General features: G+C 38.8%; 1 protein-coding gene across 5 annotated transcripts in view; it reads left to right on the top strand.

The window, feature by feature from the left end:
- OCLN (occludin) overlaps positions 1-14,811 on the top strand; it is a 55,539-nt gene that overhangs the window by 26,880 nt on the left and 13,848 nt on the right. For all 5 annotated transcript variants that reach the window (XM_027864316.1, XM_027864314.1, XM_027864312.1 and 2 more), the window contains exon 5: positions 9,337-9,482. In XM_027864316.1, the coding sequence (XP_027720117.1) occupies positions 9,337-9,482 (146 nt within the window). The remainder of the gene's footprint in view (positions 1-9,336; positions 9,483-14,811) is intronic.

The raw sequence follows: 14,811 nt of genomic DNA on the forward strand, positions 1-14,811 counted from the left end.
TCACTTCTTTTAAAGGAAAAAAAAAGATAGCTGGCATCTGTGTTTTAGGTCACAAATGGAAGACATTTGTTGATCTTATTTAGTTTGTTTTGTCAGATAGCCACAGTTAAAGTACATAAGACCATGTCAACTCAAACAACATTGGACTTTGAGAAAAGGGAGAGAACAGTCTGGAAGGAGCCATTGTCAGGCATTTCAGTTATGTCCAATTCTAAGTGAACTCATTTGGGGTTTTCTTGGCAAAGGTATTAAGAGTAGTTTACCATTTCCTTCTCCAGCTCATTTTACAGATGAGGAAACTAAGGCAAACAGGGTTAAGGGACTTGCCCAGAGTCACTCCTAAGCGTCTAAGACCAGATTTGAACTTAGGGATTTCCTGACTCCAAGCTGGGTACTCTATCTGCCCTGTACAACCAAGCTGCCGAGCATTGAAAGTCCTGGGTTCCTATCCTACAGACTTGCTTTATAACTTTGAGTAAGTTACTTGAGTTACTTGTTTACTTAGTTACTTAGCTAATTACTAGTTACTTAGCCTCATTTTACTTAGCCATAAAGTAATGATGATGTTAACCCTTTCACAAAGCTGTTGTGAGAAAAGTGTTTTACAAACCTAAAAGGTCTAAACAACGAAGGGCATTAACTGTGTGCAACAGAGCTCTGTGCTATAAACAGATCAGAAACTTGAACTCTGCCATGTTGGCTTCCTTCTGTTTAAATTACCGAAGGGTTAACATGTAAATGCATGTCAAACTGGTATGTGGGATTAGGTGGCATTGCAGTGATTGTCGTTTTTTGCCTGATGCTCTTGATGTTGTCTCCTGCTGTAGGGAGGTTTCTAGACCTATGATGAGTCTTGAAGAGAAAGTTAAAATAGTTAAGTAAATGGCTGTTGAATGAATGGATCCAAGGTTTCTTATACTTAGAGGTATGATATCGCTAATATAGATCTTACCTCTGTACCTTCCCATCCTGTATTGATTCTTGCCTTTGTTTTTCTGTCATTCTCCAAATATACATATTCATTGTGATGGACTTAGTGGTTTCACTGCCAGACTCCCTGCTTATTACAGTCTGGACAACGTATGTTTTTCCCTTGACTGAATATAAGTTTTTTTGAGGAAGCCTTTGAAAAGCATTCAGACACCTTGTTACAGGAAAGCCTTGGAAGGCTGGACTTTGTTCTGCTGAGCCAAATGCTTTTTTAAAAAAATCGAAATACATACAACAGTATCTTGTGTTCACCACCCTTCTCAGTCAGATTCCTGACTATGGTGATGTGTTCTCCTCTGGAAAATAACTTCCAATTTTGAAAATTGATCCTTGAGATCTTTAGTGAATATCTGTAAGAGTGAAGTGGTCACCAAAACCTAATTAGAAACAGATCATACTAGATGATCTCATTTCATTGCTGACAGGTTTCCTAGACTAACAAACTAGGGGAGTATTATAAATGGTGGTCCCTTGTCTAGAATTCAGTCTCCACCTCTGGCATCATCCTTATTATTAACTGTGTAACCATGGACAATTCACTTAACCTTTCTAAGACTCAGTTTTCTAATCTGCCAAATTGGAATAATGATACCTGTAATAACTACCAAACAAAGTTATATAAGGATCAGATAAACTATTGTATGTTTAAGAAAGAAAATTGATCCCTAAGTGCCCTTAAAACTCTACCACTTCTAGAATGGATTTCTTCTGTATATATTTAGTCAGATCCAACCACTCTTCCCAGTTTCGTTCTTAAGCATCGTTATGTTTTATGTTTTTTCTTACTTTTTATATTGTGTTCGTAAGCAGTTAGAGGTTAAATATGGTGGCTTCCCTGTTATCACTGATGAGACTGGATCACTATAAAAACATTGGCAGACCAGTTTCATTTTGCCTATTTGTTAGGCAAACCTTCCGGGTTTATCTACAGATTGATTTAGTTGATCTTTGTTAGTTGGATGTCACACAGAACTCTCTTCAGATTAATTTTCTCTCTCATTTACTCTTCATTGTTTCATAAAGCATCTTTTTTTTTTTTTTTTTTTTTTTAAAGAAAGCATCTTGGTTCCCTGGCACAGGATTGTGGGAAGGCCCTGCTCATGCATCTTTATCTGTTCTCATAACATCAGCACAAGTGCTGCTAATTAAAAGTGTTCTAGTCTCTGGAAAAAAAAATGAAGCAATACTGTGTATCTGTTATTATTATATATTGTTTTGCAAATTAGCTCATAGTCTAAACTATCATTGCCTTTGGCTGCCATGTCCTTCTGTTTGCCAGAGAGATCAGGTGTGTTTAGCTCTTCCTGCCTATTCATTGTGGCTTCTGTTTTGCATAGTTAAATTTCTCTAAGATGTTGATAGACTCATTGTCTTTGTTTTTTGCTAGTTTGCCATTTTTTCAAAGTAAAATGTTTAAATAAATTGGGTTGGATCTTGTTGTGGTGGTTCATTCGTTTTTTTCAGTTGTGTCCAACTCTTCCTAACCCCATTTGGGGTTTTCTTGGCCAAGAAACTCTAGTGGTTCAACATTTCTTTCTCCAGCTCATTTTACAGATGGAGAAACTAAGGCAAACAGATTTAAGTGACTTGCCCAGGGTCACATAGCTAGTAAGTGTGTGGGACCAGATTTGAACTTAGGAACATGAGTCTTCCTGACTGCAAGCCAGCTGCTCTATCCACTTCTGTTACCTAGTTGCCTGGGTTGGAGGAGCTATAAATCAATGCAGTATCTTCTGATTTTCATCCAAATTTGGCATTGATTTTTAACTCTAACCAGTCAATCTGCCTGCAGTTCTCCCCATAGTTTATTAATTCAAGGACTTTTTTTCTTAGTTCCAACCTGACTTTGATTAATTAGCAGTAACTTTGAGACATCGGGGATAGAGAGCCAGCCTCAGAGCCAGGACAACCCTAGTCAAATTCTTCTTCTTATACCTCCTATTTTTTTTTCCATTTTTAGGCAATTGGGGTTCAATGACTTGCCCAGGGTCACACAGCCAGTAAGTGTCAAGTGTTTGGTCTGAGGCCGGATTTGAACTCAGGTTCTCCTGACTTCGGGGGTGGTGCTCTATCCACTGTGCCACCTAGCTGCCCCAACACCTCCTATCTTTGACTCTGGATAAATCAGTTAACCTGTCAATACCCCCTAGCAGTTTTCTAAGAATAATTCAAGAGAAAGTTCAGATCTTCCTTGGTGGTGAAGTTCCCTATACCAGTGAAATTACACATCCACTCAAAAACAAACTGTTCTCTGTGGAACAGCATGCAGTTACTTCTCTTACTCATACCTGCTCAGAAAGTTGGTAGTTGAACAGGTGTTAGCAGACCCTGGAAGACAACTACCTTTACAAAATAAGTAATGTTAGTAATAGCTGGCATTTGCATATTTCTTCCTTAAGGCTTAAAAACCACTTTGTTATTTGACCAAAGATGGTCCTATAAAGAGAAGAATCTGAAGGAAACATTGAACAGATTTGGACTCAAGGCATTTACTGGTTGAGCATCGGTAGGTGTAAAGTATCAGAAAAACTGGAAAAACTAGCTAAACAACTTACTGGTTGGAGAACTTGTGCTACAAAGACCTGGAAGGCAGTTGGGGCATTCAAGTTATAAAATAAGAGATGGTACTTTGAGATTAAAGTGCTCCTCCCTCTGACATCCCATAAGTTCAGCTATTTTAATTGCCAAGCTGAGAAGCTCATCCTGGTTTCCTTTTGGCCTGCCCAGTAGATTAAACAAAGGCACATAATGTTTGAAGCAGATGTAAGTAGTAATTTTGTGTGGAGAAAACTTTCCATCCAAATGGTAGACTTCTAGGCAGTAATACTTTGCTAGATGTCTCAACCTCAGCGAGAGTTTCATAGCTTGGGTGTGTAGGGATTTAACCTGTATGCACTCGTATAGTGGTAAAGGGTGTTTGTTGAGTTTGAAAAATGGAGAACCTGCATTCACATACTAACTCTTCCACTTGTTAACTGTGGGACGTTGGACAAATTACCTACCCTCTCTGGGCCTCAGTTCCTCATCTGTAAAATCAGAATCTTGCACTAGATGACCTCCAATTGATTAATCTATGATCCTGTGACCCAAAGCTAAGTCAGTAAGAGATTACTTTTGAAACAGGGCTGCATAGGATACCCAACATCCAAAAAAGGTTTGCTTTGATGTGTGTTGTTTGTTGTTTGTCTGTTTCAGTCATTTTTCGACTTCTTAAGTGACCCCATTTAGGTTTTTTGGCAAAGATACTCAAGTGGTTTGCCATTTCCTTCTCTAGCTCATTTGACAGATGAGGAAACTGAGGCAAACAGGGTTAAGTGACTTGCCCAGAATCACAAAACTAATAAGTGTCTGAATTGAGATTTGAACTCAGATCTTCCTGACTCCAGGCCAGGTACTCTATCCCTTCTGTACCACCTAGCTGCCTAGGAATGTCTTTACTGTGATTGAAATCAAAGATGTGGGGGAGTTAGGAGGCGCAGTGGATAGAGCATCAGCCCTGAAGTCAGGAGGACATGAGTTCAGATGCGGCCTTAGACCAAACACTTGACACTTACTAGCTGTGTGACCCTGGACACGTCACTTAACCCCAATTGCCTAAAAATGAAAAAAAAAAATTAAAAAAATCAAAGATGTGGAGAAACTGGATGTTTCTAAAATTTGCTAATATGAAAAAAAAATCCAACTAGTTGAAGACTGGTCACAGCTTGATAACAAGGGTATGTAAAGTAGATTTTTGTTAATAAAAATTCTGCATTTTCATTAAATTCTCATTTGTAGATTATCCAATAAAAATATTGAGGTGTAAAGTACAACTGAAACACTTCTGAAGATTTAGGTGAAAATTTGTAAACCTCTGGAATCCTATAATGAAAACATGACATGAAACTGATATATCAGAAAACAGCTGTTCATGTTATAATTCCCCCCCAAAGTAAAATAAATGTATAGGCTTCTGGCTGTGCAAGCAAAGACGGTCACCTCTTTTTCTCCTTAGTCCGGAGACAATCCCAATATTATAGTTATTATGATTCTCTCTATATTCTTTGTTTTTCAACTTAAAGTGGAGCTCAAGAGATATGTGACTTGTCAGGTCTCCATTCACACTCCTGAACTAATCCGAAAAGTTCCTTAGAAATATACCAAAAAAGGTGACCTTGTGTAAGTCACTTGTCCTCTTTGGACTTCTGTTTCCTCCTTGGTAAAAATGAAGGGTTTGTAGATAATGACTACAACAACAACTTAAATGGAGGGAATGAGCAACAGCAACAAACAAAAAAACAACCCATAACTGAATGTTGAGTAATTATGATGACCAAGAAGCTTAGCCCTAGAGAAGAGGTGAAAAAAGAGTCCTTCCTCCTTTTGGGGGGCTTGGTGGGGGTACTAGGGTGTGGATTATTACGTAGAATGACAGATTTTTTTTTTCAGTGTGTTTGTTTTACTAGACTTTTTTTTTCTTTCTTTTTTTTAAATTATTCATTACAAGAGATGGCTCTCTCGGAGGGAGGGATACATTGAGAAATGAGGTTGATGAAAAAAAGATAAAATTTACTTTTTCAAAAAATGAAGGGGCTGAGGAAAACAGTATAGATGACTACGATATACATGATAAAAACAAAATACTTGGAAACTGTATAAGTATGATGACCAAGTAGTCCAAAAGAAAAATTGAGAAAATGAGTGACTGTGTTGTCGAATGTCATAGCTACTATAAGGTTTGTTTGCTATATTGTTTGGTTTTTCTAAATGATACAGCCTTTTTCCTCTTTGGTTTTTTAAAAATTCTTCATCTCAAGGGATGTCTTCCTGGGTAAGGGTAAGGGATATAGTCAGAAATGAATACAACAGAAAAATAAAATATATTAATTTTTTCAACAAAGGGGCAAGACAAGAATGTTTCAGGTTACTTTGACCATGCTTTTAAAAAACAAAAACAAAAACTCTGGCTCTCCCAGAAACTATGCTGAGGACTACAAGGGAACAAACTCTCTTTCTTAAGAAAACATGCCTGTCTTTTAGTGTGAATTTCCATTCCTTTCCCTCAAACTTTGCCTGTGATTTCTTTAGAAAGGGGAAACTCTCAGTGTGAAAACTGCCTGAAGATAGATATGGTCTAAGATTTTGTCACAGAGAATTGTTTGGGCCCCGGGAGATGAATGGACTTTCCCAAGATCCCACAGCTACTGTTATATCCACTACAGCACTTACCTATCTGTACTGACAATAAAAGAGGAAAATTTTACAGTGACAGGCAGATCCAATTTCTCTTTTGATTTTCCCCTTCCCATCTTACCCCCTACTCTTCCTTTCCATTTCCTCATAGGAACAATGTATTTATTAACCTAGAGGTAATTATAAGTTATTTAGCAAGGGGCAAAAATTATTCTTTTAGAAGGCAAATGCTGAATCCAGAATGGCTTGGGAATGCTCTCTCTTATCACATACCTAGGGCGGCTGGATGGTGCAGTGGCTAGAGTGCCCAGCCAGGAGTTAGGAAGACTTGAGTTCAAATATGGCCTGAAACACTGGCTGTGTGAGCCTGGGCAAGGGTTGTTTGCCTCAGTTTCCTCATCTGTAAAATCAGCTGGAGAATAAAATGGCAAACCACTCCAGTATCTTTGCCAAGAAAACCCTAAATGGGATCAGGAAGAGTTGGGCTTGACTGAAAAACAGTGGACAACAATGCCCTAAGCCCTGAAGTTTATGTAAAGGCAATAGACAATTCCTGCTCTCAAGGAGTTCACTTCATTCAAGATAAGACTGAAAAGATAGGTTAAGGCCAGAGCATTGAAGGAGATTGAATTCTAGGAAGAGGGATTTGAATGTGATATAGTTATAAAGTGACATGATTTAATCTCTCTATCTAGAGAGTTGAGATTAGAGCTCAATTCTTCTCCCTTCTCACTTGAATCTCAAAAGCTAGAATGCTTCCCTTCTTTCCAAGCATAACTCAAATGGAGTCTCCCATGATTTCTTTTCTCCATCTCCCCAGTTTTTAATGTTCTCCCTACTACCCAAATTGCTTTGTATTTACCTTGAATATATTTTTGAATTTACTTAACTGTGTGTACTTTGGGCCAGTAGAATTCAAGCTCTTTGGGGGCAGGGCATGTCTTTGTACCCCACAGTGCTTGGCCTATAATTAGAAGCTCAGTAATTGCTCTTTGGATTGAATAACATTTCATCACCTTATGGGAAGACTGAATCAAAGCTTATGTTAATGCTGGAGAAGGACGTAGTGGTCAGGAAAGCATTTAATTCTACAAACTGGACTCCAAGAGATAAAATTCTGATTGGCAAAGAGCCAAGGTACTCTGAGCGGCGTAAAGGACATTTTGCTTTCTGTCTGTGTGCTTTGACATTTGAGCCATTGATTTCTAAAATTATAGGCCTACCAAAAATTCATCTGTGATAAACTTGTAAAAATGTAGCTCTGGGGGAAGTAAAAACATTTGGAGAAATATGCCTTGTATTTTTTAACAAGTGAGAGATCTGCCTGATCCCTGATTAGGCCTTCAGAGAAAGAGCAGGTTTCTGGCCTTGATCCTTATCCCTGAGGAAGGAACACGTGGTCTGGGGTGTACTGAGAAATTCACTAGGAGCAAAGAAATGGTCCCCATTCCTCCTCCCCTGTAGCAGGGTCTAAGAACACTCCCTGGCAACCCCCACCCACTCGTTTCCTAAATACTGCCAAAAATCCACCTTCCCAGGAGAAATATTTCTTCATTCCATTCTGACTCACAAGAACAGTAGACAATCAAGAATTTCCCCCTCCCCTCTACTCCAGTACGGTATGCAACACTAATATCCCATGGCATGTCTATACATATTTATACATGGTATAGTGAGAATGTTGCTTTTTCACATCATGGAATGGAAAATTTAGTACTAAAATAGACATAAACTGGTTCCTCTGGGTCCCAAAGACTAATAGATTGGATAAATGCTGGACCCAATAGCTTAGACTTGGAATAATGAAGGAAATCCTGGTCTTCAAAAACTCATGAGAATTCCTTCATCCCATATGCTAATTGTCCTTTTGGAGGACCCTAGTCTTCATCCTTTTGACATGTAAATATTCTTCTCCCACTGTTTCCTGAGGTCTAAGCCAATTTCCATAGTACTGAAGAAGCCTGGTGTGTGAAGGACTTCTCTATGGGAGGAATTTACTAGTGTACATTTATTGTGGAGAGAGAGGAAAGAAAATTAAACAAACTGTGACCGTTTTTATATGATCGCTATAGAGAGAAACAAAGCCATTTAGAATCTGAGAAGCTGAGCTATTCATTTTTCCTGCAGATTGTCATTTTGTTAAGTTCTTTAAGAAAATGTTCTTGAATTTAATTTCATATGAGTAATTAAACTGAACAATAAGGTTGATCATCCAAATGGCCCTTTAAGGTTTTCAAAGGGAAGCAGCTAGATGGGGCAGTAGATAGAACTCTGGATCTGGAGTCAGGAAGACCCACGTTCGGATGTGGCCTCAGACACTAGCTGTATGGCCCGGAGCAAGTCACTTAACCTCCATTTGACTCAGTTTCCTCATCTATAAAATGGGGATAATAATAACACCTTCCCAGAGTTGTTGTGATGATAATAATAAGTGAGATAATAATTCTGAAGCGCTTGGCACATAGGAATATTATTATCATTTCCTTCACAGCAGTCTAGAGGTCACTAATACAAATGTATTTTACAGCTGAAGAAACTTAAAGCTCTTAGAAGTTGAATGACTTACCCAAGGTGGAAACGGCTAGTGTGGTGCCAGGATGCACAAGAGAATCATAGATTAGAAGGGGCTTCTAAGGCGAGCTGGTTGAACTCCTTCATGTTATAGATGGGGAAGCTAAGGCTTTAAGTTAAAGTCAAGAAACTTACACAATGGGGCTGCTAGGTGGTGCAGTGGATAGAACTCTGACCTTGGAGTCAGGAGGACCTGAGTTCAAATCCAACCCTAGATACTTGATGCTTACTAGCTGTGTGACCCTGGGCAAGTCACTTAACCCTGATTGCCTTACCAAAAAAAAAAAAAAAGAAACTTGCTGAAGCTCACAGGGTTCAGTCACTTTTGGAACTTGGTTTCCCTGAGTTTCACCCTAGTTCTCTAGCCCTCCCCATCCTATATGATGTTGACAACTGAAAGAGCAGCTGTTGGCTAACAGTTGATTATTATACCAATGTGTATCAGAACAATCAGTATTTATATATATATGGGCTTTCTTCCATTTTCCTTGAGTATCAAGGGTATCTTGTTAGGGAGAAAACCTTATATTACAGCATTTTCACATCTGTGGCCTCAGATGACTCAGTTAATGTTCTTGTTTCTTGATGGGGCTATCCCTTTAGGTGAAGAATGTGTCCATAAATACACAAGAAGTCCCCCCAGCTCCATCTGACTATGTGGATAGAGTTGACAGTCCCATGGCATATTCCTCTTATGGCAGAATGAATGAAAAACGATCATATCAGGACTCTTCATACAAATCAACACCGTAAGTAACCAGCATCCCTCTCACCCATCTTTGGTTCAGTAACTCTTTTGTGCCATATAAATCAACGTGATGTTTTGGTTAGAAATTATTTCTGGTGTGTATAATTGCTGCAAAGACTTTGTACAACTATATGGCACCCATGTTGGCTTTCATGAATGTCGATGTATTTTTTATTGCATGGCATTATGGAATAGAGGAAAGAGCACTTGGAGACAGAAGTCGTGGGTTCAGGTCTCCCACTTGCTGGTCATGTGGCTTCAGAGAAGTCATAGGACGCCATAACGCAAGAGCTAGATCCTCTGACAAACCCTCTCGTTTTACTGATGCATTGAAGTCCAGAGAGGTCACTCAAATAGGAAGTAGCAGAGATAGCATTAGAATCCAGGTACTTTGACACCAAGTCGGCTGTACCAAGCTAAGTCCCTCCTTAAGCCTCAGTTCTTTACTTTGTAAAACAAACATGATAATGTTTATGTTGTTCCCCACCTCACGAAGTTTTTGTGATGATTAGATCGGGTAGTTTCTGTGAAGTCCTTTATAACCATTAAAGCACTAGTTAGCACCATGCTGAGTTATGAATTATGTAGTATTTCTCACTTGTTAGGTTACTTGTAATTGATAAGCTTATTGATTTATATCTTTTACAAGATTTTGAGAAGGAAAGGACTTTCAAGATCATCTATCTTAACACTTTCATTGTACAGATGAAGAAAATGGGATTCAGAAATTTGCCTATTGACTACCCTTCAAAAATACTTTTGAACATAAAATTGACTTAGGAATCATTTGTATCATGTATGTTATATATATGTAAGTAGGTTCTTTTCCATTCTTCCTTTCCTTTGGAACGTCATAGGATTCATAGGATTTAGAGAAGAAGGGACGTCATAATATTGTGGATAAGAAAATTCAAAATACTGAGTTCTGCTTTAGCCCTATTTATTGCATAGGGTTGACACCAAATTTTATGGAATAAGAGACCACTGCCCTGGCAGTCAGAAAAACTGGGTTCAGTTCTGTGTCTGTCTGAACTGTATGTGTGAACCTTGAGCAAGTCACTTGATTTCTTGGACTCATCGGTGAAAATAGAGGTCTCAGTTAGACAATCTTTCATCTCTATTCCAGATCTAAATCTGATGATTCTGTGTTACTCCAATCCATCTGGTCCAAGAACTGTATTTTACCTTGGCCTTTTTTTTTTTTAACCTTTTTTTCATGTAGCACCATAATAAAGTACAAAAGGATACTTGAGAAACTTGCTACCATGTCCATAGGGATGGCAAGATGGTTGATTGCATTTGATTCTTTAGTGTGACTGTCCTTAGCCGCATTTCCTCCTTTCACTTTGGAAAAATCATATTTGACATCTCTTAGTTTGAATTTTCTAGCAGAACTATTGATTAATAAATTTAGAACTGGATAAAGCCTTAGGGTTTGCCTAGTCTAGCACCATCATTTTGCAAATGAAAAAAAAGTGGCATTTGAAAAAGTAAAATTGGCTTTTCCAATGTCACAAATAAATAGCTGGGGCGGGGGTGGGGGGGGAGCTTTGGACCTGGGGCCTCTGGTTCCAGACTCAGGGCTCTTTTTTGATGTGGTGCTGGCTACCCCACATTCAGCATAGAGAGGAGTCATATAAAGGACCATTCTCAGAGCACAGGAGGTACTGAATCCGTTAATCCTATACTGGGCAAGCTGTTTTTAATTATGGGATCCAGTTGGAAATAATGAACTTTATTATAATGAATGGAATGGAATTTGGAAACCAGATAGACCTGCTATTGACCTTACTTAATAATTTTCTATTTGGGTGCTCAGTAGCTACCTCTATATTGATAAAAACTAGGTATATCTTGAAAAAAGGTTTTCCTAGCAAACCATTTTTTAGCCTCACTTCTGGGGTAATTAGTCTTGTTTTTAAAGTTACAAGTTGCCATTTGCATGACTTTCAAGCTTGTGAAACTTGATTTATTTTGCATCATGTGACCATTGTTGTCTCTCAACTCTCCTGTTCAGCTTCATGGGCATTCACTATGCCATTACATTTCAAGATTTTAAAGGGATGACAGGCATTTATTGAGTGCTACTGTGTTCCAGGCACTGTGCTAAGTATTGGAAATTCAAAGACAAAAAAACTATGCCCCTAAAGTGATTTCTATCAAGCAAGGCAATATAGAGCTAAATAATTATGTTCAGCATACACACACACACAGATGCACGCACACAAACACATGCTCCCAATACGTATTATATATACACACGTGTGTGTGTATATATGTGTGTATATGTGTGTGTGTTAGCATGCATATTAACAACACACGAGCTGTTGTGTATATATTATGTATAGTATGGGTATATTATTAAGGTTCTATCTGCCAGGCTTACAAAAAGAGGCAAAAGACAGTCCTTGCCCTCAAGGAGCTCACATGTAACATCTACTTTACAAATAGTACCTCTTTCGTCCTCAGAACAACCGTGTGAGGTAGGTACTGTTAAATTCATTTTATCGTTGGAGAAAGTGAGGCAAACAGAGGTTAAGTGACTTGGCTAGGGTCACATTGCTTGTGACTATCTGAGACTGGATTTGAACTCAGGTCTTCCTGACTCTAGACCCAGCGCTGTATCCATTGTGTCACATAGCTGCCTCTTGGGAAGGTTACCAGGTAAGGTTTTGTGTTAGGAGGTGGGTATCTAGTCTGTGTAAAGTATTGTGCTAATCTTGGAGGGGGATACAGAGGTGAAGAACACATTGCCTCTCCCCTCAGGGATCTTCTAGTCTAGTAACAGAGCTAATAGGAGGCAATATGTGATAAGGACCCTAACAGAGGCACAAAGTGCTCGGAGGATTCAGAGGAGGAAGTGATATCAGATTGGGGGAATTACTGGATCTTTATGAAATCATAGGATCAAAGATTGAAATCTGGAAGGAGCCTCAAAGGCCCCGTCATCCATCTCTCTTATTTTACAGATGAGGAAACTGAGACCCATGGAGGTTAAATGAAACTCCTGTGGGAACAGGTAGCTAGCATTAGGAGCAGGATTTGCACCCAGGCCCCCTGACTACAGAACCAGTATCCTTTTCACTGTACAGTGCTGCCTGTTTCATTTCTTCTGGTATTAGGTAACAATAACACTTCTAGTCCTGTATATCCAGGTACGTAGAATCAGAGAAATTTAGAATTGGACAGCTATGTGAGGTTCATCTGGCCTAGTCTTCCCATTTTACAAATGGGGAAACTGAGTCCCCAAGAAGACAAGTGACCAGTCCATGGTTATTTTTTGTTGTTCTTGTTGTTTAGTCATTTCAGTTATGTCCGTTTCTTTGTGACCCCATTTAGGGTTTCCTTGGCAAAGATACTGGAGTGGTTTGCTACTCATTTTACAGATGAAGAAACTAGGGCAAACATTATTAAGTGACTTGTCCAGAGTCACACAGTCCACAGTTATAACTCTTGTTAATGTTAGAAGCAGGACTGGGAGTCACTCTGTTCAAGGTCTGCCAAGATTAGTAGACAGGAGGATACTTGGCTGAAGATGACTCCTCCACCTTTGCTAAGTGGGTCTAGGAGTATGTTAAATAGGTCTCTCTTCCAATTATTTCTCCCACACCCAGTTTTGGAAAATGTAAATGGTGCTGAGCTGCTCTGTAAAATTTCCATGGTAGCAGACTACTGGTAGTGCCTAGACTCTTTCTCCTAGATGTTTATGAGAGGTGAGGATGTGAACGATGGTATTGCCTTGCAGCTTTGGAAAGCTGATGTGGCAAATGTGAAATTCTATAGTGAGGGACCATCTGACTGGTCTTCATGAATGCAGTCTTGTCCTTTTCCAATCTGTCCTTCCTAATAAATGTCCTGCTGTCATCATGGCTCTCACTGCTTTGGTCATGTCTCAAAAACCTTTATTGGATTTCCATTACTTACAAATATAGTCAAACATCCTTATCCTGGCATTCAAGGCTCACCATAGATTGACTTCAACCCACCTTTTCAGCCTTCTCATATTTCCCATCTTCATGTATTCTCTTCTACCAAACTAGATCTGTACAATGGGGACAATATTACTTATAATATCCACTTTACAAGGCTTCTGTCATAATTAATGTTGCAAAGATTTTATATATATTATAACCAGACTGTGAAGGGCTTTGAGTGCCAAAAGTGGAATGGTTCCACTTCCCATTTAATCAGCATCTATCCCCTTATATCTATCTTTAAAAAGGAGGTGAGGAGTTCCCCTCTTTATCAAACCTCTTCTGGAAAATGTGAGTGTTTATGACAGAAGATCTGCTAAAATATACCAAGAAAGTTAGAAAATATGGTGGTTTGTAAGATTGGGTTTACTGAAAGAGAATTAACTTCAGTTTATTTTTTTTTAAATTGATAGTGGTGGTGATATCATCTAGCAAATTAAGAAAGTTTCTTTTTTTTAGTCAGTTAACAATCATTTGAGTAATATGACATCGATGGTCTTGTTCAGGAACACCTAGGTTCAAATCCTACTCACAAACTTTTACTAACTGTGTGACACTGGGCAAGTCATAACCTCCCTGAGCCTCAGTTTCACCATCTATAAAATGGGCATAATTCCTCCCAGAATTATAAGGATCAAGTACAATAATACAAATAAAGTGCATTGTAAGTGCCAGTTATTGCTTTTTACCATGAGCCTCTCGGCTATTCAGTGACACAGCTTTAACTCAAATGTGATGATACTGATAATCTTTGTACAAGGAAAAATGGGTATGAACCCAACGCTTATTCTAGAAATAAGTGTCTCGGAGGGACAAAAAAAAAAGTGTGGTGGTATTTAAAAGATGTGGGAAAGAATTCAGAGGGAAAAAGTCCAGGCTGAAATTGAATGTTAAACTTGTTGCTGCTGTTTGTTCTTGAAAACGACTGTGACTTCAGGGAGGTGATGCCATGACATGCAAGTGAAGTGGATTTTAAGTGAGGGAGGGCCGTGCAGAGTCACCAGCCTCACTTTCTCCTCCAGAGCCATCTGGGTCTAGTCACACGACATAGATTAAAACAACTGGAAATGGCCAGCTTTAACCCCAAATCACTCAGAGTATTAAATAGCTTAAGCTATAATACCAGGGAGTTTTGATTTCGTGAACTTTCCAAGAAACTTGTAAATAGAATTCTAGCAAGACTGGGTGATTGATTCTGTTCCTTTTCTGTTGCTTTTTCCCTGAAAACCAAAGCCTATTTTGAAGGTTTTATGTTGTCATTCTTGCTGTGTCCAAAGCAAGAGCCTAGGCATATCATGTTACCCTAACACAGTTTTGGACAGAGCATCTGGAAAGTTTGTTTTCTAATGACTCATG

This window comes from Vombatus ursinus, unplaced genomic scaffold (genome assembly GCF_900497805.2).
Source record: "Vombatus ursinus unplaced genomic scaffold, bare-nosed wombat genome assembly UNPS02014774.1, whole genome shotgun sequence".
NCBI lineage: Eukaryota > Metazoa > Chordata > Mammalia > Diprotodontia > Vombatidae > Vombatus > Vombatus ursinus.